Genomic DNA, 27846 nt, shown 5'->3' on the forward strand with positions numbered 1-27846 from the left:
GTCCAATATTCACATAGACAAATGAAGCAATTTGAAAGCATGTTAACTGAGAGTTGGTCATGGTAACAATCCTTGTTTCAACCATACATGATCACCAAGTGGCAGGTCAGGTTACAGAGGGTCACCTGCCAGCTGAGTCTGAACTCTCAAACCTGCCGTTCTAGTGTGCTAGTTCTTCTGCATAAGCTGTGGCATCAGGCCTTTACTTGAGTCAAGGTGCAGCTGGTAGGTAATCCTGTGTGACCTGACTTGCCATCTGGTCACAAACTTGATCGTGGGAGGTTGACACACAAGGGTTGTTACTGTGACCAACTCTCTCAGTTAACATGCTTACCAGTTTGCTTCATTCATTGTCTATATGAATATTTTGGATTGTATAGGTGATGTTTTAACTTTCTGAGCAGTTTGCTTTGATGTAGATTGATATGTGATACTTTCCTCACCTCTGTGAGAATACCAGATTTTTTTTTGTATAGGCCTTTGAGAGTCGTCAGCAATCTGATTGTTATTAGCGGCTCTAATGAATTGGTGCCTTTAGCTAAGAGGAAGCCACTGAGGGTTCTACACAGCAATTGGTGTTTCATTACATTAAGCCTTAAATTTTGTATACTATATTATCCAGTGTCATTTTCATTATTTAAATATTTTAGGATCCATTTTTGCCAAGACATGTGGTAGATAGGACATTCGTTTCTCTCATGCTAATGTTTCTTGGTTGGTCAATGGTACCTGCTATAGACTTCATTTTTATTTCTTATTTTTTTATTTTTTTTTACATGGTCATGAAGAGCAATAAGTTAATATTGATGGCTAATAGCTTGACCAAATTACCCTAAGCTTATCTTATTTCTACATTTGCCTTTCATAAATATCAGAAAATCAGAAAGCACAGGAAATGGCAGCAGAGAGATGGGTAGAACGTCAAGTGATGGACGTTCCTACTGCCATATCCAGCTGACAGAAGAAGTGCTCTCTAGACATAATGCTGACATGCAGAAGATCTTCATGCAGCGACAGCAAACTGGTGGCAAATCATTCAAGGACAAATATAAAATGAAAACAGTGAAAAAGCCGACAAAGAGGCCTATTGAACGTGTAAGCCACTTTTTTCTTGTTTTCTCTCCTTTATGCAAGGTCACTTGTTTTGAAACTCACAGATAAAGATTGATTTTCAAAATTTTTGGAATGACATTAAATGTAAATATTTAGATGCTGTATTTTGTAATCTTTGCATGTACTATACCATACTTGATATTTCATCAAGTTAATTGTGTGTTATCTTTTTTTGAAAAGACTGTGGGCATGAAGAGATGTGGTGGCATTGTGGAGAATGAAGCAAGTGTGCACAAACAACCATTCCTTGCACCTCCTGCAGCAGTTTCCAGTTCTTCCCTCAAGCCTTCCTCTGCAGATGTGTGGATATCAGCAGATAAGACTCACATTCCGACCTCTGGGTGAGCTCTTGACCAAAGATGTTTTTTTAAAAGCTTGCTGGAGACACCACATAGTTTGTCTAAGCTATATTTTTGAGGCAGTCAAACAAATGACAAGCATAAAAACAACTTTGCCATATTTCCTCATCTCACAGGTCAGCTGGAGGAGCTGTAGGTGCTGTAGGAGCAAGCACTGCCCATGGAGGTACTATAACAGCACCATCATATCCAAGCATTGTGCCTGGATTTTACTTTCCTGCAAGTGCATCCAGCATGTCATCATTGCCTCCAGTTGATAATTTAAACATTTCTCAAGCACCTGGGCCTTCCCTTGTCATACCTCCACAACAGCCAGCTTTTATACAACCTCAAGGTGGGTACTGCATGTCTTGGCATGCTGCAAGGAGAGAACCTAAAATTGGCCTAACTAAATAATATTTTTGTATTTTGGGAGAATGAGGTTTCTCCAGTATTATTTCATTCATTAGAAATGGGTGTGAGCTTTCCAGGTATACCATGATATAGTAGCACTATATCAGGCTATACATGTTCCCAATGTATAGAATATAATCATAAATACAACAGTTGAGCAAACTTTCCAAGGAATTTGGTTTAATTTAATTATACAATATACAAGCAAAAATTAATTGCGTTTCCCGTCATTGATTTATGTTGTTTTGTGATTTCTTTAAATTTCTGATAAAAAATGGAATAGGTGACAGTTTGAAGGAGAGATAATTGCTAATTTTTGGTGATATAGTTTTTAGGGTGACATTTAATTCTGACACTAACAGACAGCAGTCTTTACCAGGTCCAAGTGCCTGTTTTGAAAGTTTGAGGATCCGATCAAACATTACACGAAACAAACTGTTTTTCTAGGCACCTAGATGGAATACACTCATTGCTTTCTCTGCCCCATTTGCTTGGGACAACCACTATTACCTTTAGAAATGAAAGGGTTAAATAGGATTGGCTTGTTTCGAATATCTTCATGCACACATTCGTTATCTCACACTAACACATTGACTTTACCTTTAAGAGACTATTCTCTTTTCATGCACTTAAGTACATTGTATTGTTCATTTCTCATGAACTTATTGGTGACACATGCTCAAGCAATTATTAGACCCTTTGCATTTTGCGAACCATTCATTACTTTTCCTGTATCTGCATTTGTATATTCTCATTATTATTGTCAACTCTCCTAACCCCACAGCCCCTTCTCAAGAAATCCATGTCAACTACATGCAATTGGGTGGTCTTCCTGCTTCTGCCCATCAGTGGATTAACTGTATGTATGAATTAGTAAATTAGGAATTACTAGCTAAATTTTCTATTGTTTCATTCCTTTCATGGACTGTTAATTTCATCTTTGAAACTTGTCTGTAATTGTCAGTATTGGTTTGTCACATATTCTCAAATTTATCATGGCCTGTTACCATGTTCGTGTTATTTTTCAATTTTTGTTGCTGTTGTCTGTCACTCCTGTGATAGGCTGAGTCGATATTTGCTCTCAGGTATTCAGGTTTGGGCACAATTCTGTTGGTAATTATAATAATGCTTTAGACTCCTTAGTAATAAAATGCAAGTTGACTCTTATGGCCAGGCAAAGTAGGAAAGACATTACTTTGTGTGGTATGTGCAGTGTGTCCCTGTCATGTTGACTCTACTCCAAGTTGGCCTGGGAAATGTCTCCTTACAAAGCACCAGTCTCCGTGGTGTAGTGGTAAAACACTCGCCTGGCGTTCCGCAAGCACTTTGTCATGGGTTCGTATCCTGGCCGGGGAGGATTTACTGGGCGCAAATCCTTAACTGTAGCCTCTGTTTAACGCAACAGTAAAATGTGTACTTGGTTGTAACAACGATTCTTCGCAACGGGGATCGTATTCCAGGGACCTGCCCGAAACGCTACGCGTACTAGTGGCTGTACAGGCATACCTCAGAATAAGAGTTTAATCCGTTCCTGGAGACGCCTCGCCTTCCGAAAACTCGCATTCCGAAGTTAATTTCCCCATAAGAAATAAAGGGAAATGAATTAATCCGTTCCTGACTACCCCAAAAACCCCACATCAAACTAAATTTTTATACTTAATTTACCTAATTCATCTAAATAAACCTACAAAACTGTGTTCCAGTTATTACTTACCTTGCTGTCGAGTGCTGTAGGCGTATGGAAGATGGTGAGGAGGGGGGAGGAGGAGAGGAGTTACTGTTTGGAAGGGGAGTCCCCTTCCATAATCACATCACATAACCCCATGCCTTGTAACACTATGGATACCACTTCTCTTTCTAAATTTTTCAAACCAGCCCCTGCTTGCCTTAAACTCTTTCTTATCTGCATCACTCGTTGCAGGGGTATTCTTTAGAAGGTCTTCGTGCAACACCCTGGCTTTCTCACAAATAATGGCCTCCGAAACACTATCACCCCTCAACTCCTTGTCGTGTATCCAAATTAATAACAACTTTTCCACTTCTTCAAGTATTTGTGGTCTTTGTGCCGTTAATGTTCTTACTCCTTTTGCCACTTTAGCACCCATAATCTTATTTTTCTTCTTAAGTATAGTGCATATTGTTGATGTGGCTTTGTTGTACTGCCTACAAAGTTCAACAACACGTGTACCGTTCTCATGCTTCCGAATGATCTCTTGTTTCTCCTCTATTGTCATCCTCACATGAGCTTTCTGGCCTTTATCCTTACCACTGGCTTTCTTGGGACCCATGGTGAGATATATAATAACAAATTGTATAGACAAATCACCAAAAATCCAACAAAACACTGAAAATCCGCGAGAAGAATTGATGTGGGGGTAGTCACTGAGCGCGAGACAATAATAAACTGAGGGGCGGCGGGGCGGAGGGGCGACGATCGCCGAACCACCACGCGCTAGGTCGGCTGTACGCGTATCAACAAACTCGCGTCCAAACTCGCCTCCCGAAGTAACCATCGCCTTCCGAGACAAATTTTTTGAGTAAATACACCTCGCCTTCCGAAAACCTCGCATACAGGGACAATCGCATTCCGAGGTACCACTGTACAAGAATGTAACAACTCTTGTATATATCTCAAAAAAAATAAATCTCAAAAGTTGTTAGACCTGGATATATCATGCTAAATGATCAGCAGTATCATATAAAATTTGTGCAATTTTTCACTTTGTCAGTCTTTTCTTTATTTTTATTTCTGGGAAAGCAAAATGCTTCATATGATGCTTTAATACTGTACTGATATGCATATGACAAGATACACTCAACTTTCATGGGGTGTGGAAGTAGCAACCCAGAGAAGAAGTGAATAATGGAAGTGAAAATGGTTATAGGTTTTAAATAATAAAATTACCTATTGTTCATTCATCGTATCATTTGCCATTTAATTACATCATTAAAAAATACAATATACTGTATATTGTCACATATTAACAGGCATTAGCACACTACAGCAGTCGTCCATGGCAGCAGCAACCACCACTTCATAAGATTAGATTTGAAGTGCTTTGTGAATTGTCATATTCATTGTATGCACATATTTGCTCTCTTCTTACACACTACTTACACCCAGCCTTGTCCAATACCACATCCTGTGTATTGTCTATACTCTTCCTGCATCCTCGTACTCTCTCCATTACCGAGAGAAGCATCTTCACACGCTTCCACTTATACCCTCAAATTCACTTTAATACACTATTTTCATCAGTTTACCATCATTCAAGGCCAAACCCATATGTTGCATATTATGATTTCTACTCAAGCAGGTATGACTGTGCCTCTTCAGTACATGAGTGCCATTCCTGGGGTGATGTACCAGACTGTTGCACCACCACTCTTCAATGCTCCTCCTCTTATGCTACCTAATGTAGTCTACCAGCACACTACGGTTCAGCCACCTCTAGGACAAATTCCAGTTCTACTTTCTGATGGAGAGAAGCGTTCGGGAGTAGACAGTGAACATGAGCAACTGGAGCCCAACTCACAGTCAGCTAAGGTAAGTTTTTGTTTCGTTGCATATTGTTTCATAATGTTACAGTGCTTGATTTATTATTTACTTAGTGTTGTTTTCAATCTTGTTAATAGTTTGGCAAAATTATAACTTTACTTGGTTTATTTTCATATTAATAATTAACTGTTTCCAGCAGAACTTTAATATCAAACAATGTGCTGCTCACCTGCGCCGGCCAGACTCCCAGGCTACGTCAGTTAAAGCAGAACCTGGCTCAGCGCGTGGCAGCACTGCCTCTGCCTCGGGCAAGATTATTAGTTCACATTCACACGTTGCTGAAAGTTTACGCTCCTTTGTGGAAGATACAGCAATATTGTCTCCTGGCTGCATGCCCAAGGTAGGAACCTGTTTTTTCTCTGCAAGACTGCAAAATTTAATACCTGTAGGTATCTTCTTTGGGATATAGATTATGGCTATACCTTTGATCTTCTCCTTCTCCTCTCGCTATTTCTTGGTCTTTTCCCTTCCTCCTCTTTGTCTTTTGTCCTCTTCCTCCTGTGCCCTCATCCTCTTTTTTTTTCCCCATCTCTTCTTTCTCTGCCAATGCTCTTCTCCCCATTTTCTTCCCACCCCTTTGCCCTTTTTATTCTGTTTTATCCTCCACCCCTCCCTCTAGATCTCTTACATTCCTATGCCTTAGTGTTTAATTTTATATAATATACATATAGAGTATCTTTGACTGTGAAAATTTATACTAATCACTATATATAGTACAATATCTCCTTCAGTTCTGAAAGAGACACTTGTGCTCTCTTTCTCATATGAAAACTTTGTTTAAAGTGTATGAGTCTCAGTGTGAGTATGCGAGAAAGCGTGATTGCTTCCTAGCGTTCCCGCTGGTTCTCGCAAATTCTCGGACACCTCCGACGATGCAAATAAATGTTGTTATTTTTAAGATGCTAATGATGCTGGGATGTAAAGGGGTGACTGCTGTAATGTTGCAAAGCATTGATTTTTTTTTTAGAAAATAATATAAAAAAAATTGAAAAAAGAACAAATGTCAAAAAGGTTTATTCAGCGTATGTCAGGTAGGCTGCTTAATTTTCTATAAACAAAAAAAATAAATAAAAAAAAAATGAGCAAATTTGAAAAAAAAATCATACAGGTTTGTTCAGTGTATGTCAGGTAGGCTACTCCATTATTTAAAAAATCAAACATCATATTGATGTTTTTCGGTGGTGGAACGGATTAATTCTGTATCCATTATTTTAAATGGGGAAATTTGTTTCGACAGACGACGTTTCACATGATGCTATAAAAGTATGTATGTATATATATATATATATATATACATATATATATATACATATATATATATATATATATATATATATATATATATATATATATATATATATATATATATATATATATGTATATGTATATATATATATATATATATATATATATATATATATATATATATATATATATATATATATATATATATATATATATATATATATATATATATATATATATATATATATATATATATATATATATATTTATATATATTTGACATGTATGTATGTAGGTATGTATGTATGTGAATAAAACTTTGTAATTTTTGCACAGGTGATGTAGTAAACAAAACTATGCAAAATTTGATGGAAAATAGTTTTTTGATTAGTACATTTTATTTTATTTTAGTTTTGAAAAATCATGCATTTCATTCACTTGAATCATTGGATTGTATCTTGTAATCATACATTATTCTCTTTTAAATACTATATTAGTCTTTTTCACTGATTGATTAGTACCATTGTGTGGTTGTCCCTATCGAGTGGGAACCGGTGAAATGTGCCTAGCACTGGTGTAAGTTAAGTCTGCTAACCCACAGGATTCTGAGATGAACTGTGACTCATCACAGGTATCGCAGTTCTCACAGTCGACTAGTGTCCAGGCAGAGGCTGAAAGCGTCGGCTCACCTGGGAAGCGAGACAAGATGGCACTTGAAGATCGTGAGCAACATCATGAAAATTCCAGGTAACTTTATTGTTAATATTTTGTTTTCCCATGAAAAATCCTTTAAATTTTTTGTTTTCTTTTTGTTCAAAAAGATTCCACACTTGTGAGTGGACTTTGCAAGTTTATAGCCTTAAAATATTGACTTGAAACCTTCATGGCTTGTGGTGGAGGTGGAAGGAAGATCTCTATTGTACAGTATTTGGTTATATAGTTATAATATATATATACATATAATTATATATATTTGGTTTCAACAAATTTGTTTTTTTACTCAAGTGCTTTATAATTAAGCCATATAATTTTGAACTTTCTTTCCAGGGTATAAGTTTTAAAATTCTAGTATTATAAATAGATATCTGACATCCCTTCCAACCCACACTACTGAACAAACCTATTACAGTACTTAATATACTAACTGTGCACTAAATTGTATCGTATTGGGCACACGAATACCAAGGGTTACTCAAATTTATTTATTTATTACTGGAAAATCATCCTTCAATTTTTGCACCAAAGGTATAAAGGTTAAGTATAGGATTTCGTAAATATAAAAATTAATAGCAACATGAATATTATGATTAAATATAAGAATAATGTTAGTAGGAATGCGGCATCACAGTGATGGGGACCTCCAGTCATCCCCTTCCCTCCCCTCCACTGTGCAGTTATTGTTGCTTTGATTTTCATGCGAACACTGAAAGCAGCAGGCAGGAAGGACGGTAGTCTGACATTTAAATTATTCAGTCATTTTAGTAAAGCTGGCTAGGCAGCAAGTTATTTGTACAGCAATCTATTTGAGCAGGTACATAATTAAACAAGACTGGTTGACTCAGTGTTTTGATCAATATTGCTAAGACTTGTACTCTCAGGATGTGTAACTGCCCATTAAACTCGCCCTTCAGAACAATAATTAAAAACTGTACAGGCCCAGGAGCTTCTGTTTATACCATCCTGTCCTAAACAAGAAATGCTACTCCCCCCCCCCCCCTTCAAGGGGAGGGGGTAACACTGACGAGCGAGAGTGCTAGTTGGATGACGTGTTGCTTGTTTGTCTTCTTCATGTGGGGAGTCTTTTTGCTTTTTCGGACATAGATCGCAATTTTCACTGGCTTGTGGTCTATTTTGTTTCGCCTATCTTTCTGGGTGCTTCCCGGGTCGATGGCAGTTACGACACACTTTAAATGTAAAGTGCTCGTAGGCCATTGCTCCCTGTGCCTCTCTGAGGGAGCCATTTTCTGGCTCATGGTTCCCAGCAGGCATAAGGACTCCAGTGACTAATGACCCATAACTAACATGACACATATCAGTTCGGATAGGTTCAGAGAGCCTCCTGGGGTCACCCAGAAAATGGCATTTCATTAAATTCAACGCTGGTGTTTTATTGATTTTTTTTACTATATTAAGCAAGGCATAATGTTTTGGTGTATGATAATTTTCTTTTCTTTTCCCCCCTTTTCAGTGATATGGTGCTGTCTATAACGAGTTCATCCTCATCACTCAGAGAATACAAGTCTACTGATGATAGCATGCAAAATGTGTCGGAAAATTTTGATAATAGTGAGGTAACCAATTATTGTTATGTATTAATACTAGTGATAATATTAATATTATTGTCATTGATTGGGTGCCACAGTGTGGGGGATAGTAAATATTTTGTGAATTTTATTGTATATTCCTCTACATTTCTTTTCTGTTGCTTCATTTTCAGATGATGTCTTGAGAATGGTTCTCCAAATTAACTTCAAACTTGAAATCACTGATTTTGATCATAATTACAGTGCATAATAATTAATTCATTCATTCATTGTGTCGGGGGACAGGTAGCCAGTTTATACATACAGCACATGTTAGGCTTATATTGAGGGGTCCCCCAGGCTCAAATTACTGACCCTCCCCAGGATGTAACTCCACAACAAGCTGACTAACTTCTGGGTACCTGTTTACTGCTAGGTGAACAGATGCATTAGGTGATAGAAAATATGCCCAACCATTTCTGTTCTGCCTGGGATTCACATCTAGAATTCCTGATTGTGAGTCGAGAATGAACCCAACTGTACTACTGAGACCCTAAATAATTGTAATTACTGTATAGTTGTAATTGGATGGTGTAGATAGTGCTTGGCGGTTTTGTGAAATTTTATATGATGTCAGAATGTTCACGAGTGTGATATTTCACTATTAGTTTACCAATGGGCATATGTCTTGCTGCATATGTTACCTAGTACACACTGTTTAAGGACAAATAAACAGAATACTATTTCTAAAATACTGTAGTGGGTAGTGGGATTTTATTCAAATATGTTCGGCCTTGTGTTTTGAGGTCATGGTTTAATAATTGTTGTATTTGTAGCTCCCTGGTTGTATTTAGTAACTACAGCCTAATTAATTTACCAGTACAATATATAAGGTACAAGGGAAATATGCGAATGACCGTAATGTTACTTCAGGGTATTGAAGCTTTGCTTACATTTCCCTGGTTGTAGATCTGGTTGTACTTTTGGTAATTGTTCTGGTTGAAGCTGTTTATAGTAGTGACTTTAGTTCCTTGGGTATTGCTGTGGTTGCATCCTTGGTTCTGTATGTGTGGCTGTGGTTATGACACTGATTATCGTTCACTGATTATATCTGTGGTGGTTGTTCTCTCAAATTAAAATTTTAGTTTTCTTAAATTTTGGGTTCTATTTCAAGGATTTACACATCAAATTTATTTTGTTTTCCTTTGGATCCTGGCCTCCTGATGACAGTTTGAACTATATTATTTGTAATAATGTATATGGAAACATTCTGCTGAAAGAGAATCCTTTGAATACCGAATGAGTGAAGTTGAGGGCAGTCTGAAAATTAAAAACTGAAGAGGATTATACAATGTGCATGGACAAACTTAAGAGGATTAAACAAAGTGCAGGGACACACTGCAGGAATGTCTGACAAATGGCTGCTGGAGGTAAACCTTTGTACATGAGATGATGAGGAAAGGAGGTCATTGAAGTTGTACCAATTGAAGGGGAACCTCTTTGTTCAGATATAGAAAACTGTTTTATGGTGAATATTACATAATCATATTCAACTTATGAAGTGCATAGAAGGTTAAGGCTTGAATGAATAGCCCTCAGGAATCTTATCTATATCAATATTGGAGAATTCAGCAACAGTTGAGCACATGATAATGCTTGAGAAAGTCTAGTGTTGCCACAGATATAGTCCGTGAAGTAAAGGAGCTGAACTAGGATTATAGGCTGAGAGAGCTTTATTTCACATTTCCAGATACTGTACTGTAGAAGATTCCAGGGGGAAACATGGCATTAAATCACATCATCATGTTTTGTCTGTTTACTCTGAAGGGTTGAGCAAAATCTACTACTAAAATTTTATCTTTAGAAAACCATCACCCTATTCATACTATATTAAATATTAACTTATTTTGATTGAGTGCTATTTAGACATTATTTACCATTGTCTGTGAATTTTGTTTTATGCCATCAATACTTTTCATCAGGACAAAAATTGGCAGAAGGAACCTTGTCAGTCTAACTCCAACTATGCTTTTCCATGGAAACTCCCACTTACATTATTCTGTTAAGTTTGGCTACCGTCTGTACAGTCATATATATGGTGTCTGGACTCCTTGGGATCATGATCAAGCGAGAATTTTTTTTTGCGAAATCAGTTTGGTCTAGGTGCTTCAGTATGTAAAAAAATAGAACAATTGGTTCTGTACTCGCCAAAATATAAGTTGATGGTGCAGAATATTATTTTAATTGTAGAGGATTACTATATTGTGTTTATAATACTGTACTGTGCTTCTTAATATACAATGTTTCCTTTACTTATTATAGAGTAGCTTGGATGGGATAAATTTAGTGCTGATATTCTCTTACTTGCACTGAATAGAGGAGTATTGGTGCCATGGTTCTTATGCATAATACTTAGAGTATATTGCCTACACATACTGCATTTAGCAAACCCAGTCTAGTTATTTCATTATATTAAAGAAAATATATGGGAAAAAACAAATTATAGTTTCAAATCATTAAATAATTTACAAGCCAGATGGTTGAAAACTTGTGGCATTTTAATCTTTGAAAAACACAAGCAATGGTTAATCACCTTCCATCACTGTGCAATGCTCACACTTTGTTGCTTTAGCATTATTATAGATTGTGCTTTAATATTCTGTGTTTTTTCTGTTTTAGTCTTAGAACTAAAATAGGGGGAATAGGTTGATGCAGTGAAAATATTGTACGTATAATGGCTGATCAATCACAGTGTTGAGTGATGGGCAGGCTTGTTGGCATTTACAATATTAGCTGGAATAAATATGTTTTTTCCATTCTATAACCAACACTACATGCTTCCACTTCTTATAAGAATCACTTGTTCTTATTTTGGCAACACATAATATTACAGTAGTGTATTGTTACCCGACATATTGGAGGGATGTCTTGTTTTCTTAATGAGTCCAAGGATAGCGTGGAGCTGCCAAAATTACACCAAAAGAAGCGCTTCTGCTTCAGCACCCTATGGTGCTCCGTGTAAACACTCAGCCTTTTGTGGCTAAATACTGAATGAACATGGATGTGCAGGCCAGAACAATGAACCGGACATCTTGATCCAGGACTATCGCAAATTGAGGAGATGGTTGATCCAAGAAAGCAGTGTCTGAATACCATGTATATGACTATATATATTTAACAGCCACAGGGACTTAACACCACCTTGTCTCACTACAACATCTGTTTCAATTAATACTTGGTAAGTGTTACGGTGTAGCTATTAGGGAAAATATTATTAGTGACTCCAGTACTAGGAGAGAGATTTTGGAAAGAGACAAGTCTAATTGACATTAATAGGTATGGTAAATAAAGATTATTATTCACTGAATTAAATTTATCTCTTTCTGCTTGTACTTAAGGCCTCATCATCTGGAATGAAATGGAACATACCACGATCCAAGTGCCAACGTCCAGTGTTGAATGACCCGCCATGGTTGGAGGATGTGAAAGTCACACCAGAGCTGTTGTACAAGTACCAGCTGGAGACCAAGGAACTAGTTGATGTTCTCAGGCAAGATATGGACATGCTCAAGAGAATACGACAGGTGAGAATGAGTCGGGTTCCCTTCTAATTATGTTAGAGACAGGCTTTAAGACTGGTCAGTATTCCATCTTGTCATATGTGTACTGTATTTATCTTTTACATGTGTAAACAGTCACAGTACAAGATAGGATATATCTGTCTCTTAATTTCTTTGTAGAGAATTCATTTATGTGAAAAATAAATTTGATTAACTGATAACATTATTTGTCATCATGTAGATTTTTATTTTTAATTCCTGGAATATCTTTTACTTAGGGAATATTAAGCTACATGAGCTCCTTTACTAATGATGCCATGATATTATTAGTGATGCCTTGATATTGAGATATACTGTACAATGAGTCAAGAAGATGGCAAACTCCTTTGAAAAAGTTATCTTAGGAAGAATCCAACATAAGTGTGAAGGTGTAATAATAATAAATAATATTTTATTCATAATGTAGGAATAAGGTACTGAAAGTAACAGAATTAGGAATAATACTTAATTTTCACCAAGAAACAAATTAAAATTCTGGATGAGAATTTGACTGAAGCTCCAAGATTACTACATGCAGTGTGCAGATATGTATATATTTAAAAGTACGTGCTTTGACAGCCTGCTTGGGTGGATGACCAACTATCCTCACTGTACAACGAGCTGGAGCTGGAGGGTTCCAGTGCAGACCTACAACTGGATGATGGTGTTACTTCATCATCTGGAGAAGACCAAGCTGGCACCTCTACACAGGTGAGGAAAGTTTTCTAGATTCTGGGGCTACAATCACAGCTATACTGTATTAATAATTAAAGTATGTGATCTATAAATTCTTCAGTATGAGGTATTTCATAATATATATATATCCATATCAAATGCTATTTATAGATTTAGTAATTTGTGAAACTTTGAATAAAATAGAGAAAGTTTTACTGCTATTCATTTATTACTTATATGGTCTTATTTCTGTATGAATGCTCAGTTTATTGTAATTTAAAATTTTCCTTGAACAGACTCCTCCAAGAAAAAAGAAATCATCCATGTATTTTAGCAAGATGGCTATGCTTCATGAAGAGGATGCTCCACTACCTCCCTCGGAGCCTTGGGCCATGAGACAGCACCCGGCACAGGAGACCTCCAGCTCTTCATCTTAATAAAGTATTTTTGCTTTATCAGAAGGTTACCCAACCTAGCTATCAAAGCCAAATAAATGGTGTCCACTCAGGATCACCCGGTGGAGACATTTTGCAAGTTAGATTAACTCTCATACTAGTGTGAACAGTGATATAATTTATATAAGTCGCCCTGAGATTTTTTGATACATTTTATAGCTTTGAAATGCAATGTTAACAGGATAAATATTTTGCATTCATGCACAGTGTTCTAGAGTATATCTATATACTCTGTATGCATATATATTTGGGCAACAACTGAAGGTTCAAACTAAGTTAGTCAGATCTCATTGTACTTAAGATTAACGATGAAAAGCTGTTGTCAGTCTGATGTGATTTTGATTGGTATACACAAGCCCCTTTTATTAATTTTATGTATATGGTAGTATCTCATTTATGAAGTGAAGTTTTCATGGGCTATGACCCACACTTGTATGTTATAATACTAGTCAGCAATCAGTATCAGCTACGGCTGTGTTGTATGATACATATTCATTTTGTGCCTCATGAATGGACACATTTAACAATTATCCTCCGTCATGCGTTTAAGGGATCAAATATATGAAAGCAAACATAATAAAAGTCGAATAACCAATAGTTTCTTTTGCTGGGAATTTTATCGTAGAAGGTGACATTAAATTAATATGGTTCTTTAAGACTAAAATGTCATACTTACCATATGATAACTTCACCAAAATCTTAATGTATTATTCTCATTAATTACGTTAAACCTTAATGTTTGGCTGTACTAGCAATTAATTAAATATTAAGATTTCCATGCAAATTGTTGGGAGTAGTTGGTAGGAACGAAGACCCAAGAAAAGCTACATGTTACATGTGGCCAACTGAAGGATCGGGTAAGGGTCTGCATTTGGAATTTTCGAGTCTTTTTTTTTTTTTAATGTACAAAAATACCTGCACGTGTTTGCACGCACTCACACATGTGCTCACTATATACTACATGGTTATATAGATTGAGAGTAGGAGGCTTCCTAATAATATGTTCAGGTAACAGTTACTTGAACTGTGGATCAGCAGTGCTGTTTTCCTGCAATCCAGAGGGATATTAATTAGTAATACAAACATTAACCAGGTCACTAAGTGGACAACTTGTATTCCAGTCATTTGTCATGCAAATGTTGCCTCGGACAACCATAAAGTCAGTGTCTTTGTACACTCATGTACACACACACACACACACACTCATAAGCTCATGTATATATTACTCATTAAAAGTGTACATCTAGTCAAAGCCAGCTTAAAGTATTTTAATGGACTGGAGTCTCAATGATAATCAGAAAGATAAGAATTTTATTTGCTAAATGAATGTCTATATTCCAGATTCGGCAAAATAAAAAAAATTAGTAATGAAATAAAATACAGAATAATTATATCTGATGCAGGCAATTTTGCACAAGTTGTAGTAATAATTTATAATTTTTATGCAAATTTAGCATGTATAAAAATGCACATTAGTTAATGATAAATTGGTTAAAATAGGGAAAATATATATATTCAAGTATTTTAATATGAGGAACAATTAAATAACTAGAATTCTCAAGAAAGCTAGAGAACATGTGGAAGTTCAGTGACATGACTGAATTATATAAATGGATGAAAGGGCATAACAAAAGGGGGGGGATAGAAATAAGATTTTAAATCCACAAATACAAAACAGAATGTGAAGTAATGGATTTAAATTGGAGAAGTTTTGATTTAGGAAAGGCCTGGTATATATTTGTTTGGAAGCAGGGTTATTGATTTGTGGAATAAACTATTGGGCAGTATAACAGATGTGGGCTCAATGGATTGTTTCAAGCATATGTTAGACATACAATGCATATGAATTGGGTGGATATAAATAGGAGTTGCCTCATATGTGCCAATAGGTACATGAGGCCTTGCCTTGCCTTGGTGTGCCAGCAAGGCAAATGGGGGGACCTTCAGCAAAGCTGCCGGCTTCCTGTCCTCGTTGAGGCCACTAGGGTTAGTGGCCATCAGGTAACTCAGGTTTCCAGTTTTCTTTATTCTTATGTTGTGATGAGGAATGGTTTTTATGCTAGTAGTAATAATGTAAGATTTGGGGAGCTCATGTTTTGGGGGCCCTTTGCTGATATCAGAATTCTTACATGTTACATTTAAGTGGAGAGAGAAAGAGAGAGAGAGAGAGAGAGAGAGAACAATGTCAAGATTTACGGGGTTGTCATGTGACTATGAAATATAATTGGTTGAAGGACGAGGTTTGATGAAAAAAAAAATGGTGTGGGTTTTGTGAAGGTTGGATTTGCAACTAGAATTGTATACTGGTATAGTAAATAAGTGAAGGAATTCAAAATAGAAATGAGAAAAAGAGTGGATTCATGAAGTTGAGAGGTATATGTATGGTATTTCATACTAAATACAAATTGTGATAAGAGATGAAAGTAAATGGTAGTGTGTGGAAAGATGGTTAGAGAAAGTATTTGAAAGTGTTTAAATGTTTTAATATGGAAGTAGCAAGACTGATGAAATGATGAATCTTGAGCCACTACATTTAATGGAAATCATTTAATGTATTTACTTAATATATGATTGAAGTATTTTTGCAAGTTAGGTATAAATAGAATTGCTAGAAAGGAGTAGATGGGCTCCCATGGTAACTGATATCAAAGGAAGCATGCTTGTATAACACTGGACTTGGTGAAGATTACTTCCATGGATGGTTCAACTCCTTAGTCACATGTGCACTTAGGTTTATGAAATACCCAAGGTCCATAGTATAACTTTATTGTAAAGTTCTCTAAATCTATTAATGCATCATGTCTACCTAGATAACACACTGACTTTTACTTAATGTTGTTGCCACATGGGAACTTACGAGGTTGTGTAATTAGTTTTCTTCAAAAGTGTTTTGGGCATTGCTGCAGCCATTTAGCATTTGAAGATGGGAATTATCAGCCTTTCCTTGACAAGGGAAGATTTTAATATTGTAATGTTAAGCTGTGCAGGGAACAAAATAGATGGTGGATCTTTTTAGACAAACAAATGGAAAATTTCTGCATAAGCAGGATTTTGTGGAATCGAAGAGTATTTTTTATTATTTCATATCACTTTGTTCTTTCTCATAGTACTAATATTTTTGTGTGTATTTACCTGTTAAACTGTTAAGTGCAGTGTAATATGCTTTAACAAAGTTGAGAATAACTTGCCTCTGTCCAATTATGTAATATCATCATCAGTTATGGTATATTGCTGAGTAACTTGGCAAACATTGTTCTCTCCACTATATAGAATATTGAGTGATTAATGACACTCCCCCAATTATTAAGTACAATACCATCCATAGGTGGACAGTTGGTTGTGATGCTTTGATGTTTTTCCACTTGTTATCTTCTAAAAGTTTATCTCAATTGATGTCGGAAAAATATATATTTTATATGACTCGGGTATGAAAGATGCATCATGAGCAAAACTCTGTTTGCTGTGCTTTCACAATGTTATGTACAAATGTTTCTATAATTTAACCAAGTTCCTCTATTTTTTCCAATCTGCTGCTGGCAAGCAGGTGGACTTCCCATCTATTTTCTGTAATGGCACTGACAGATTCTAAGATATTTCTGATCACTGCTTAGTCCTATAAATAAAGATTTTTATTAAACTTAGTTTTATCACCTTAGCAACACTACTAGTCTATATCACCTTCATCTATACACAGCCTTATAGGACCAGCTCACAGCTTCAGAGATTTAGACCAGTTTGAATATAATGCCAGTCTAATTTTATAGACCTATAGTCCTTTCCAGATTTTGTCTATAAAGAGAGCCTATACACAGGGTTCTTCAGGAAGACTACATACTTATGTTTAGTTCATATGGCCTTACAGGAACTGCCTAGACTGAACTGTATATTGTTGATTTTGACCAGTTTGTTCTATAATATATAGACTCCCATAGGGTCAGTCTAGATTTATTTCAGGCTATATAAACCACCTGAACTATTTCGAAACTGTAAAGAGTCCATTAGACTGGTTTTGACCAGTTTCAGTCCAGGAAGACCAGCTCAGATGAGCTCCAGTTGATTTGCTGACTCAGCCATCACTAGGAGAGCAAGGAGCCTTTCCAGGTAGTCAGTGGTGCCACCACTGGTGGGCAACAGGCCAAGGTCGACCTGGCTGACACTCTTCCTGAGGTCATGCTTGAGACAGGCAGAAAGACGTGCTTCCTTCTCACACTTGACAAAGGTTATGAGGCGCTTCAGCTTCTGTGGCACCAGTGATCCCTGCTGCTCCACCGGCAGGCACAGCTGAAGAACAAAGGGGAGCTAGTGAGGCAACGAGGGAAGACAAAATTAGACAACCAAATTAAAGTAGGGGCAGTTGGTTGGAGAGATGAGGGAAAACTTGAGGTGCAGACAAAACAGAGATGGTGCTAAATAGTCTTCGGGGCTTGGCACTTTTTGCTAATGACTTATGAAGCAGAGATAAGATTTATGCCATGAAAGACATAATTGCAAATAGTTTGTATTTTTTTGCAAAATGGTGTTTGCACACAATGCAAATTCCAGTCTAGTTTGATTCTAGGTGGGTACTGATTAATCTGGGCCACCACACACTGCCTACCAAGTGGGCACAATATCCAAGAGTAACACCTATTCAGTGATAAATCAATATCATCAACACTGATAATGTTGATTCAATGTCAAACGAATCCTACTCTTGTATGTTGCCCCACTGAGTAAGTGCTTTTTGGTCGCACATCAGTTATTTAACTATTTTTCTGTTGACAACAGTATCTAGTGGTCATGGTGGGGGCAGGATGTTGGTGCTGGTAAAGTCTTAACTCATTCTTCCTGAGGTGATTCTAGATGTGTTTTAAGCTATACAGTACCACTTTCCAAGTTTTGACAGATATGATATTCAAAACATTAACTCTATTGCTCATTTGAAGAAAAACAATATCTAGTTGCCTATTCTGCACTGTTGTTTGTTAGGCTAAAAATGTTTTACCCTTGGGTGTATCACATTGAACCTCTTAAGAAAGTTATTTTGATTAACATTATCTTACTGTTGAATATCTTAAATATTTGAGTGAGGTCAACCCAGTTGGGATTTAAAAAGGACTACTGTGGGCTGTAGATTTTCCTGGGAAAGAATGGATTAGTTTTAGTATGATTTTTCATCACCATGGAGTAAATTTTCTAATAAGATAATGTTGTTATTGTAGGTGAACCCTCTTGTGTTGTAGTACAATAGCCTAAATAGAGGCACAATGAATTTGTAAGTGTGAATCCACACTTTCAAGTGTGGTTTAGAACAGACACTTGAGAGATACTGTACCGACTCTCAGTGCACTCAACTCACTGACACCATTGCTCGCCAAGTGTCACCTGCAAACTTCTGTGTACTACTTTCATCCAAACATATATATATTCTCTTAGTGTCTGTGTTTATTGTCACCATATTTTATGTAACAGTAGAACCGTTAAATAATGAATGACCACTGTCTTATCCTTTTAATGAAAGGTTCGTCTGATTATTCCTAGTGTTTGACCTTTTATAATGATAACTTGCTGGCTACTTTCCGCTATTGGTCGTTTCTATTTCAACGTGTAGCATGGTAATGTTATCAACAGAGTTCTTCTGATGCATGCTGGTATCTTTAGCATGTAAGCTCTTGAATACTTTATTACTAAATTAAAAACAAAATTGATTAAAATCATGTAGGTTTTTTGCAATGAAGCAATGTCCACTTGTATACTTACTTTCCTGTTAATCTTTATTTTATCTACAACTCTGATAGTGTGGCTTAAGGCACTGTCATCACTGTCATTGATGCTGACTATGAGCAGAGTTGCCCAGAATGAATCTTATAGTGCTCCGTTGAACTTCATTCTAGTCAGATTCTACTACTGTAGTTTCAACCAGTCTTTGATACACTGTATTTTGCAATATCCTGTTTATTGTATCTTATAAATGCTTTGTTGGCATGTTCTTGTTTTAAGCACTGATGGTGGAGAGTTTGTATTTGACAAATATGATCTGGTAGCAGACATAACCTCCAAGTCTATCACTGGAGGCACATACAAGATCACATCATCATTATATACAAAGCCTGCAAACATTCATGTAGCCTTCAGGCTCCTGGATAAGGAACCTTTCAGGACTTGTACACCACTTCTGTTAGACCAGTACTACAATATAGATATATAGATATAACCCCACTGGAATTCCCACCTAAACATGGATAAATAAAGCTAGGAAAAGTCCAGAGGCTTGCTACAAGATTAGTCCCCGAGCTATGGGGAAAGGCTGAGAAAATTAGACCTTACCACACTGTAAATGAGAAGGTCTGGGGAGACATGATTATAATATATAAGATCATTAGAAGTGTTGACAAAGTGGACAAAAAATGTTTACTGAATTTACTCGTGGGTCATCATCACATCTCTAGTGGTCTCAATAGGGACAGGAAGGGCACCGCCAGATATTCCCCTGTAGTGTGTTATATAATGGTCCACTGTACACACAAATAATGAGATAGAAATTACTCATTTAAGGTAATGGAGAGAATGAAAGAGCTGTGAGTGCACACACCGTCATGTCTCTGCAGTAATGGATGGCTGAGACCAGATCACTCCTGAGGGGCACTGGGATGGGCAGGCTGAGGGTGTTGCTGGCCAAACCCTCTAAGTCTAGCTCCAACTCTTCGTCCACCTGTCCCAGATATTACATTAATGAAAATAGCAGATGGTAACTAAGAACTTGTATATGTTAAATGACTTGTGACAGCAATTTAACCATGGCAATTTGTTAGTCGACTTACACAACAACTCACCATGCCAAGTCTGTGGAGGACACAAGTGAAGTTCCCGAATAGCGCCTCCACCTTGAGCATGGCCCGATGGATATCTCGCTCTCCCACCACCAGCGCTCGCTTCTGTTGTAGCAAGGGAGATAAGGACAGTCAGGGGTCACCAGCCACACTAAGGTCATGATCTCAGGGGGTCACAAGTCTCACAGAGGCCATACTATAGGTTTGAAGACCACAAGATCTCCATAAAAGATGGTACAGAAGGGCATAACCACAAGCACAAGACTAAATAGGGGAAGGTTCAAAGGTATGCCACCAGACTAGTACCCAAATTGATGGGTATAAGCTACAAGGAGAGACTACAGAAACTAAACTTCACGTCGCTGGAAGACAGAAGAGTTAGGGGAGACATGATCACCACACACAAGATTCTCGGAGGAATTGTTAAAGTAGTCTATTAATTAGAATTGGAATAATTGGAAGTAACTGGAATAAATACTTGGTAGGAACTGTTAAGTTAGTAAATAAAGGCAGTTTATTTAACACAGAGTACACACACAAGGAATACAAGTACAAAATAAGTACCCACATGAACCTTAGAGACAGGGGCCTGACAGCTGAGTGGACAGCGCTTAGGATTCGTAGTCCTGGGGTTCCGGGTTCAATCCCTAGTGGAGGCAGAAACAAATGGGCAGAGTTTCTTTCACCCTGTTATCCCTGTTCACCTAGCAGTAAATAGGTACCTGGGAGTTAGATAGCTGTTACAGGCTGCTTCCTGGGGGGGGGGTGTAACAAAAAGGAGGCGTGGTTGAGGACCAGGCTGCGGGGACGCTAAGCCCCGAAATCATCTCAAGATAACCTCAAGATAACATTAGAAGGATCTTTTTTTTAGTGTCAGAGTAGTTAACAAATGGAATGCTCTAGTTCGTGATGTGGTGGCGGCAGACTCCATACACAGTTTTAAATGTATATACTGTATGGATTACAGAGCCCAATAGGCTCATTAATCTGTTGATTGACAGTTGATAGATGGGACCAAACAGCCGAAACTCAACTAGGTGAGTACTAGGCGATCTCATCAGTAATAGATTCACCACCTCTCACAAGACTACACCATTAAAAGGTTTAATGGCCACAATTTTTTAGTAGCCTATTAATGCAGTAACTTGAAAAGCCATAACTTTTTAAGTAGCCTATTAATGCGGTAGCTTGAAAACCATAACTTTTTAAGTAGCCCATTAATGGCGTAATTTGAAAGCCATAACATTTTAAGTAGCCCATTAATGGCGTAATTTGAAAGCCATAACATTTTAAATAGCCCATTAATGCGATAACTTGAAAGTCATAACTTTTTAAGTAGCCCATTAATGGGGTAACTTGAAAGCCATAACTTTTTAAGTAGCCCATTAATGGGGTAGCTTGAAACCCATAACTTTTTAAGTAGCCCATTAACGGGGATAACTCACCTGGCGGTAACTGGGAGCGTGGGTAAAGTGGTGGTGTCCCTGGCTACTGGGGTAGAAAGGACTGCTCTCCTGCACTTCCAGAAGGGCACCTACGTTCTCTAGTCCACGAGTATCGGAAAATAATTTGTGCTGTTGGGAAAAGCTTCCAGGCTGCTGGGAAAAGCTTCCGGGCTGTTGGGAAAAGCTTCCAGGCTGTTGGGAAAAGCTTCCAGGCTGTTGGGAAAACACTTCAGGTTGCCGAAAGGAAAATTCTTGCCGTTTGGTAAAAGTGACGGGCTGTTGAGTGAACAACCCCGCTTGAGAAGAAAAATCCACAGGCTGCTGTGAAAATACACCAGGATCCTGAGGATGTATCCCGTGCTGCTGGGAATTAACCCCAGGCTGCTGGGAATATATCCCGTGCTGTTGGGAATGTAGACCAGGCTGCTGAGAACGTATCCCAGGCTGCTGAGAACGAATCCCAGGCTGCTGGGAATATATTCCAGGCTGCTGGAAAGGTACTCCTTGTTGTTGACTAAGGATGCCACCTTGTCGCTGGTCTTTCTGCGAGAAAGGAAAAAAAAGAACATTTGCAGTTGTTGCCCCAGCCAGAAGCTCCGACCCTGAGCTCATGATCTCTAAATCTAGAATGAAACGGGTGAATAAACCCCACACTGATGACTCATCTTGTGGGCGGTAGTAGAAAGGGTTACAGAGGCACATAATGGGCTCAGGGACTGAACCCTGCAATAGCTAAATGAATTGTGGGGTTCAGTCCCTGAGTCCATTATGTGCCTCTGTAACCCTTTTCACTACCACCCACAACAGGGGAATGGGATGCATAATAAATAAACTAAATTGAAACCTTAATTTTCAGCTTCATGCCTTAATTTGCGGTAGGCTAGGCTATGGCATGCGAAGTTAAAATAAAAGGATTTAGGTTAAATCATCCATGGAATTTTCATCCAAAATTAGGCAATTATATTTGTTATATTTTTAACATTAAATTACTTCAAATGTACTATTGTAAAAATTCTCTCTATTTAAAAATATGCTCGTATTGCACTGTATAAATATTTATATGCATTTAAACTTCAGTCTATATTTAATAATACCAGGTTAATATCTCCAACACATAATCATATAATTAGGATTTATGACCTTATAACACAATAATAAACAGCAATATTTACCACAGTTTGCCAATTACAGTACTTACGTAAGTTGAGACAAAGCTGAGAGGAGTGAGGAGTGAGGTGGGCGTGCCCCTGCCATGGGGCGTGGGCGTGCCCCTGCCATGGGGCGTGGGCGTGCCCCTGCCATGGGGTGTGGGCGTGCCCCTGCCATGGGGTGTGGGCGTGCCCCTGCCGTGGGTGGTGGGAACTGAAGGAAACCCGCCACACTCCCTCCGTGCAGTGGACACCTTGTGCAGGTATTCTTGATAAACTCTGTCTCCCAGACACTCTGCCATCACCTGTGTTTACACACCAGCCTCGTTAGTCAACACCTGTCTCAGGTGCCAGCCTCGTTAGTCAACACCTGTCTCAGGTGCCAGCCTCGTTAGTCAACACCTGTCTCAGGTGCCAGCCTCGTTAGTCAACACCTGTCTCATGTGCCAGCCTCGTTAGTCAACACCTGTCTCAGGTGCCAGCCTCGTTAGTCAACACCTGTCTCAGGTGCCAGCCTCGTTAGTCAACACCTGTCTCAGGTGCCAGCCTCGTTAGTCAACACCTGTCTCAGGTGCCAGCCTCGTTAGTCAACACCTGTCTCAGGTGCCAGCCTCGTTAGTCAACACCTGTCTCACACATCTGCCACATATAAGGCTATATTCAAAGGAGTATATAGTAGTAAATTCAGGAAGTATAGGATATTCAAAAGTATAATGAGTAAGATCAGTTCTGGATAGGTTTTAAGTGTTTCAATTTTAAAGTAAATATGATGAAGCATCTACAGATAGGGTAATAATCAGGAAAGAACAAGCAAAGTGTCTTAACAGAAGGCGGGAACTACAGCACAAGGCGCTCAGTGAACCACAGCCTAACAACAGTCATTCACTGCTTGGAACATGTTTTCTCAATAAATAGATATTCCAGACAACTGACCATTTGAAGACTGGCCCACAGTTATCTCCACCTTGCACACTTCTCAGTGTAACTTAATTAGCATTAAGTAAGGTAGAGATCTATATATAAGAACAATATCAATTGTATCAATTGCTATCAATATCAACTGTATCAATTGCTACCCAATCTCCCAACCTTTATGTTCCCAATTTGAACATCTTTACCATTGTGATCATTGCTGTTTTCTTATATGTGCTGCCAATCTGTTGTATGGTGTTTATAAATCTTGTTTATCTGTATCTTTTGCTACCCAGTCTCCCAATCTTTATGTACCCAATCTGAACATCTTTACCATTGTGATCATTGCTGTCTTATATGTGCTGTCAATCTGCTGTATGGTGTCTATTAACCTTATTTAAATTACTAATCAAGCTGTCAATGTAATCAATCAGAGCTTTAATATAACAATGTGCTTTAATATACTTACTTATCTCTCTCATCTCATTTTTCTCTTGTAATGTATCTTTATCATTTATCAATTCTGATTGAAATTACCTACTTAAAATTATCTGCTAGATTAAGGACCTGCCCGAAACGCTGTGCGTACTAGTGGCTTTACAAGAATGTAAATACTGTACTATCCAATGTATTCTCACAAACCCAATGTACCTTCTTGTATATATATAAATAAATAAATAAATAAATAAACAGTATCCAGTACTAAGCTTAATGGCACCCTGTTTAAGGATAATAGCTGCTAGCTTGTATTCTTACCTTAAAATCTTGCAGATTCTATTTACATTTTATTTTGAGAGAGAGAGAGAGAGATATGACTGGTGTACCTTAGTATAGGCGTAGTTGTCGTAGAAGGCCTCCTGTGCTACGCCCACGCCCGCCATCAGCCACAACACCCACACACACATACACATTCCTCAGTTACGCCCGCCGGCTGCTTCTGATGTCACCTGAGGCAAGTGATGCAAACGGAATGAATGCTGAGAAATGGAAATATATAGCATGTAAGTTATATTATAGAAAGTTGCTATCCCCGAAACGTGTATAACGCATAACATGCGGCCAAGTGTTTAATAAAAATATAACTGTCAATAAATATTCTTCTGTAGTCTCGTGGAGAAACAGTCGAGTCTATTAAACTCATCGTTGTCCACAAGATGGACGGCCAGGCCGCGGGTGTTAAGAGACGAGGCTGCCAATTTCCCTTCCCTTGTGTATGGGGGTAATGTCTACCCCAATTCTTTTCTCTTTCACTGTCCTAAGGTTTAATTCCTTCAGTGTTTGCTGGTAGCTTATCGCTCTCAGTTCTGGGACTATAGTATGGCGTTTCTTGGCTGGTTCATTGTATTTCTGAATTGGTCTGACATGTGATATACAGGGCCTGAATTATGTTCAGGTTACTAATGATGAGTGTAATGCTGGTTAGCCGTGCATATGTTGCTGATGATATCCGGTTGATGTAAACTTTAGGAGAGAGGTTCAGTGTGTTATCAACCTCCAAGTCATGTTTTCTGTCTGGCTTCTCGTCTCCAAAACCTAGCTTTATTACATTTCACTTGCTTGAGTTAAACTCAATTAGCCACTTGTTGGACAATTCTTTCAAGTTGTCGAGGTCATCGTGGGGTTTCTTGCAGTCTTTCACCGTATGTAACTCGCCACATTTTTTTTGCGTAATTAGCAAGGAGCCTATTCCTTCACTTACACGTACATGCATCAAGAATTATTCTCTAGCACTGAGTGTGTGTGGAGCGTCGACGGTAATGTCTCTCCACACTGTCTCCTATTGCTGAGGTACTCTTGTATTCACTCTACAACTTTCCAGGATGCTCCTGCCTGCTACTCCAACTGTGTGTGTGTGTGTGTGTATGTGTGTGTGTAAGGTGTGTACACCTTACCAGGAGTAGTGCCTTACTACAAGCAGGGAGCCACACGCAAGCACTTATATATGGTGCCGCGTTGACGAGGTCCCCCGCCATGGAAGAGGGGGATGGGTGGGGTGGGAGGAAACGAAAGGAAAAAGGGTGGATAGAGTTTTCTAGTCTCCCTTTCTTCCCAAGTGTTGTTCGAGTGTTTCTCTTTTCCATTCTACTTATATCACATCCTCTCCTCCCCCCCCTCTCTCTCTCTCTTAAATTCCTTATTCATCTTCCAGAACCTATACATCCATCCCCCGCCCCCACATCCACTCGTCTGAACAACAACAATTTGTGCTGAATACCTTCTTGTGTTCCAACGCGTCTTGCTCGTTTTTCTTAGTACCTGTGGTTAGGTTCCTTCATACTTAGGACTCCTAGGAGCGAGATCTAGCTCTGGAGCTCCGAATTATTGTGTCTAGTGCAATCAAACCACCAAGCCTTCTAGAACTTGTTTTTATACGCTCCTGAAACTGCGGATAGTGGTGGCTTCCACCGTCTCTGGCTCAGGTCGTGAGGCTGTACACAAGTATTTCGTTACATTTCTCTGGTTCATCTCTTTCCAACGTCCACCAGCGCCCCCTCGTTATTGTCCCTCCCCCCCCTTCCTCACGTGGAAAAGGCGTTATCTATCCACACTATTCCTCTCGATATCTTGTACGTATCGATCATATCACATCTTTTCATGCTCTCTTTCCTACGTCGTTATTTTTCGTCTTGTAGTAGATCTGTAAACACTATTTTTTCTTATGCTAATCTTCTGACATTTTTCATATAAATTTTTTTAGTCGTGCGCAAACATCGATAAGAACGACCACAGGGAATAGACTCCTCCACAAAAATGAGGCATAAGGTAGCCGCACATGCAGCTAAATAAAATAAATACTATGTGGGTTTACTACAGCATTGTAGGAAGTTTCTCCATGTGTTTCTAGTCTTATGAGGCATCGTGCCAAAAGAATTCTGACAGTTCAAAATTACGGAGCCTCTTTACCTTTCTCTGTTCTGTCTATACGTATATACATATATAGTCTATATCAGTATGAGGTAAAATTATATTGTTAGATATGTAAGGCAGGATTGTCATTCTGTAATTCCACGTTGAAGTTCAAGTAAGTTTATTGAAGTAATAAAATACATCGCAAAAGGATAGAGTAGCTTAGGCTACTTCTTCCCTCGTCAATTTAAGGTCCCTCAAGGGGGCTCACAAGTCCATGCAGTACACAAATATTAATCACATTGTACATTTCACATTCCAACAGTAATGCCCTGGTATACTGTGAAGTTTTATTTTTTTTATCTCATTTCTCCAGATATTCTGGTATTATCGCGTGAGGAGACGAGCACTTCTAGTCTCTCTCTCTGAATGTTTGAAGTGTCGCTACTTTTCCTGTTTGCAGTGACGTCTTGTACATCATTACTTGTGGTCAACACAGTTTGTCTACTAAATCTGGTGTGGTTTGGTGTTGGGCTTTACGCCTATCAACCTATAGAAGGTTATTAACGCACCACCATACGTTGCTTATACTCAAAACTGAGTATACTGACTGGTACTGACCAACTAGCAAGTATACATTGTTCAGGACTAAACTCTTAAGTGTATATACACCGAGAAGCAGGGTATATACACCTCTCGGTGTATATATTTTCCCTGTACTAAAACTTTCAACAACATCATTGAGATTGTCAGATCCAACGTGTCATTATCACCGCTAAACCAATCATTTCTTCTCGCCGACTATTTCCAACACTTAAAATTGTGGTTAAACCTACTAATATAATTGATACAGTTTTATAATAAAGTTTATGTATAAAATTAAATAGAACACAAGTGAAGTCACTTGATGTAATATTATGTTATGTGCTAGTGTCCTTATTTACGTACAATGAGTTGTTACTTTACCTTAGCCTATTGTCTAGGTCTATTGAGTCTATTGTCTAGGAATATGCCAATTTTCTTGGCATATTTCTTGGCATAATC

At 38.1% G+C, this 27846-nt stretch overlaps 3 protein-coding genes across 15 annotated transcripts in view; 2 read left to right on the forward strand and 1 right to left on the reverse strand.

Moving 5' to 3' along the window:
• The window catches only part of LOC123775250 (period circadian protein), a 38335-nt gene extending 21057 nt beyond the window's left edge, over positions 1 to 17278 (forward strand). For 4 of the 10 annotated variants that reach the window (XM_069311720.1, XM_069311726.1, XM_069311727.1 and 1 more), the window contains exons 16-26: positions 876 to 1095; positions 1294 to 1454; positions 1589 to 1806; positions 2650 to 2724; positions 5180 to 5412; positions 5561 to 5764; positions 7271 to 7416; positions 8858 to 8960; positions 12311 to 12496; positions 13091 to 13222; positions 13483 to 17278. In XM_069311720.1, coding sequence (XP_069167821.1) covers positions 876 to 1095; positions 1294 to 1454; positions 1589 to 1806; positions 2650 to 2724; positions 5180 to 5412; positions 5561 to 5764; positions 7271 to 7416; positions 8858 to 8960; positions 12311 to 12496; positions 13091 to 13222; positions 13483 to 13623 — 1819 coding nt within the window. In that variant the 3' untranslated portion in view covers positions 13624 to 17278. The remainder of the gene's footprint in view (positions 1 to 875; positions 1096 to 1293; positions 1455 to 1588; positions 1807 to 2649; positions 2725 to 5179; positions 5413 to 5560; positions 5765 to 7270; positions 7417 to 8857; positions 8961 to 12310; positions 12497 to 13090; positions 13223 to 13482) is intronic. The other 6 variants (XM_069311721.1, XM_069311730.1, XM_069311723.1 and 3 more) reach the window with 5 other exon arrangements.
• Positions 17279 to 17421: 143 nt separating this feature from the next.
• LOC123775249 (uncharacterized) lies at positions 17422 to 24998 on the reverse strand. 2 transcript variants are annotated; one of them, XM_069311731.1, is made up of 6 exons: positions 24780 to 24991; positions 23094 to 23348; positions 21896 to 22438; positions 20454 to 20555; positions 20213 to 20332; positions 17422 to 17922 (listed from the first exon to the last, which is right to left on the reverse strand). In XM_069311731.1, the coding sequence occupies exons 1-6, from the start codon at positions 24864 to 24866 to the stop codon at positions 17680 to 17682; spliced, it is 1350 nt and encodes a 449-aa protein (XP_069167832.1). In that variant the 5' UTR covers positions 24867 to 24991; the 3' UTR covers positions 17422 to 17679. The 2 variants fall into 2 exon arrangements, with proteins under 2 accessions (XP_069167832.1, XP_069167833.1); XM_069311732.1 differs by lacking the exon at positions 20213 to 20332 and having other exon boundaries at positions 24780 to 24998.
• LOC123744856 (probable basic-leucine zipper transcription factor I) overlaps positions 23169 to 27846 on the forward strand; it is a 42853-nt gene continuing 38175 nt past the window's right edge. For 2 of the 3 annotated variants that reach the window (XM_069311734.1, XM_069311733.1), the window contains exon 1: positions 23169 to 23306. The gene's annotated coding sequence lies outside the window, so the exon portion shown is untranslated. The remainder of the gene's footprint in view (positions 23307 to 27846) is intronic. The other variant, XM_069311735.1, reaches the window with a different exon arrangement.

Source organism: Procambarus clarkii, chromosome 70 (assembly GCF_040958095.1).
Source record: "Procambarus clarkii isolate CNS0578487 chromosome 70, FALCON_Pclarkii_2.0, whole genome shotgun sequence".
NCBI lineage: Eukaryota > Metazoa > Arthropoda > Malacostraca > Decapoda > Cambaridae > Procambarus > Procambarus clarkii.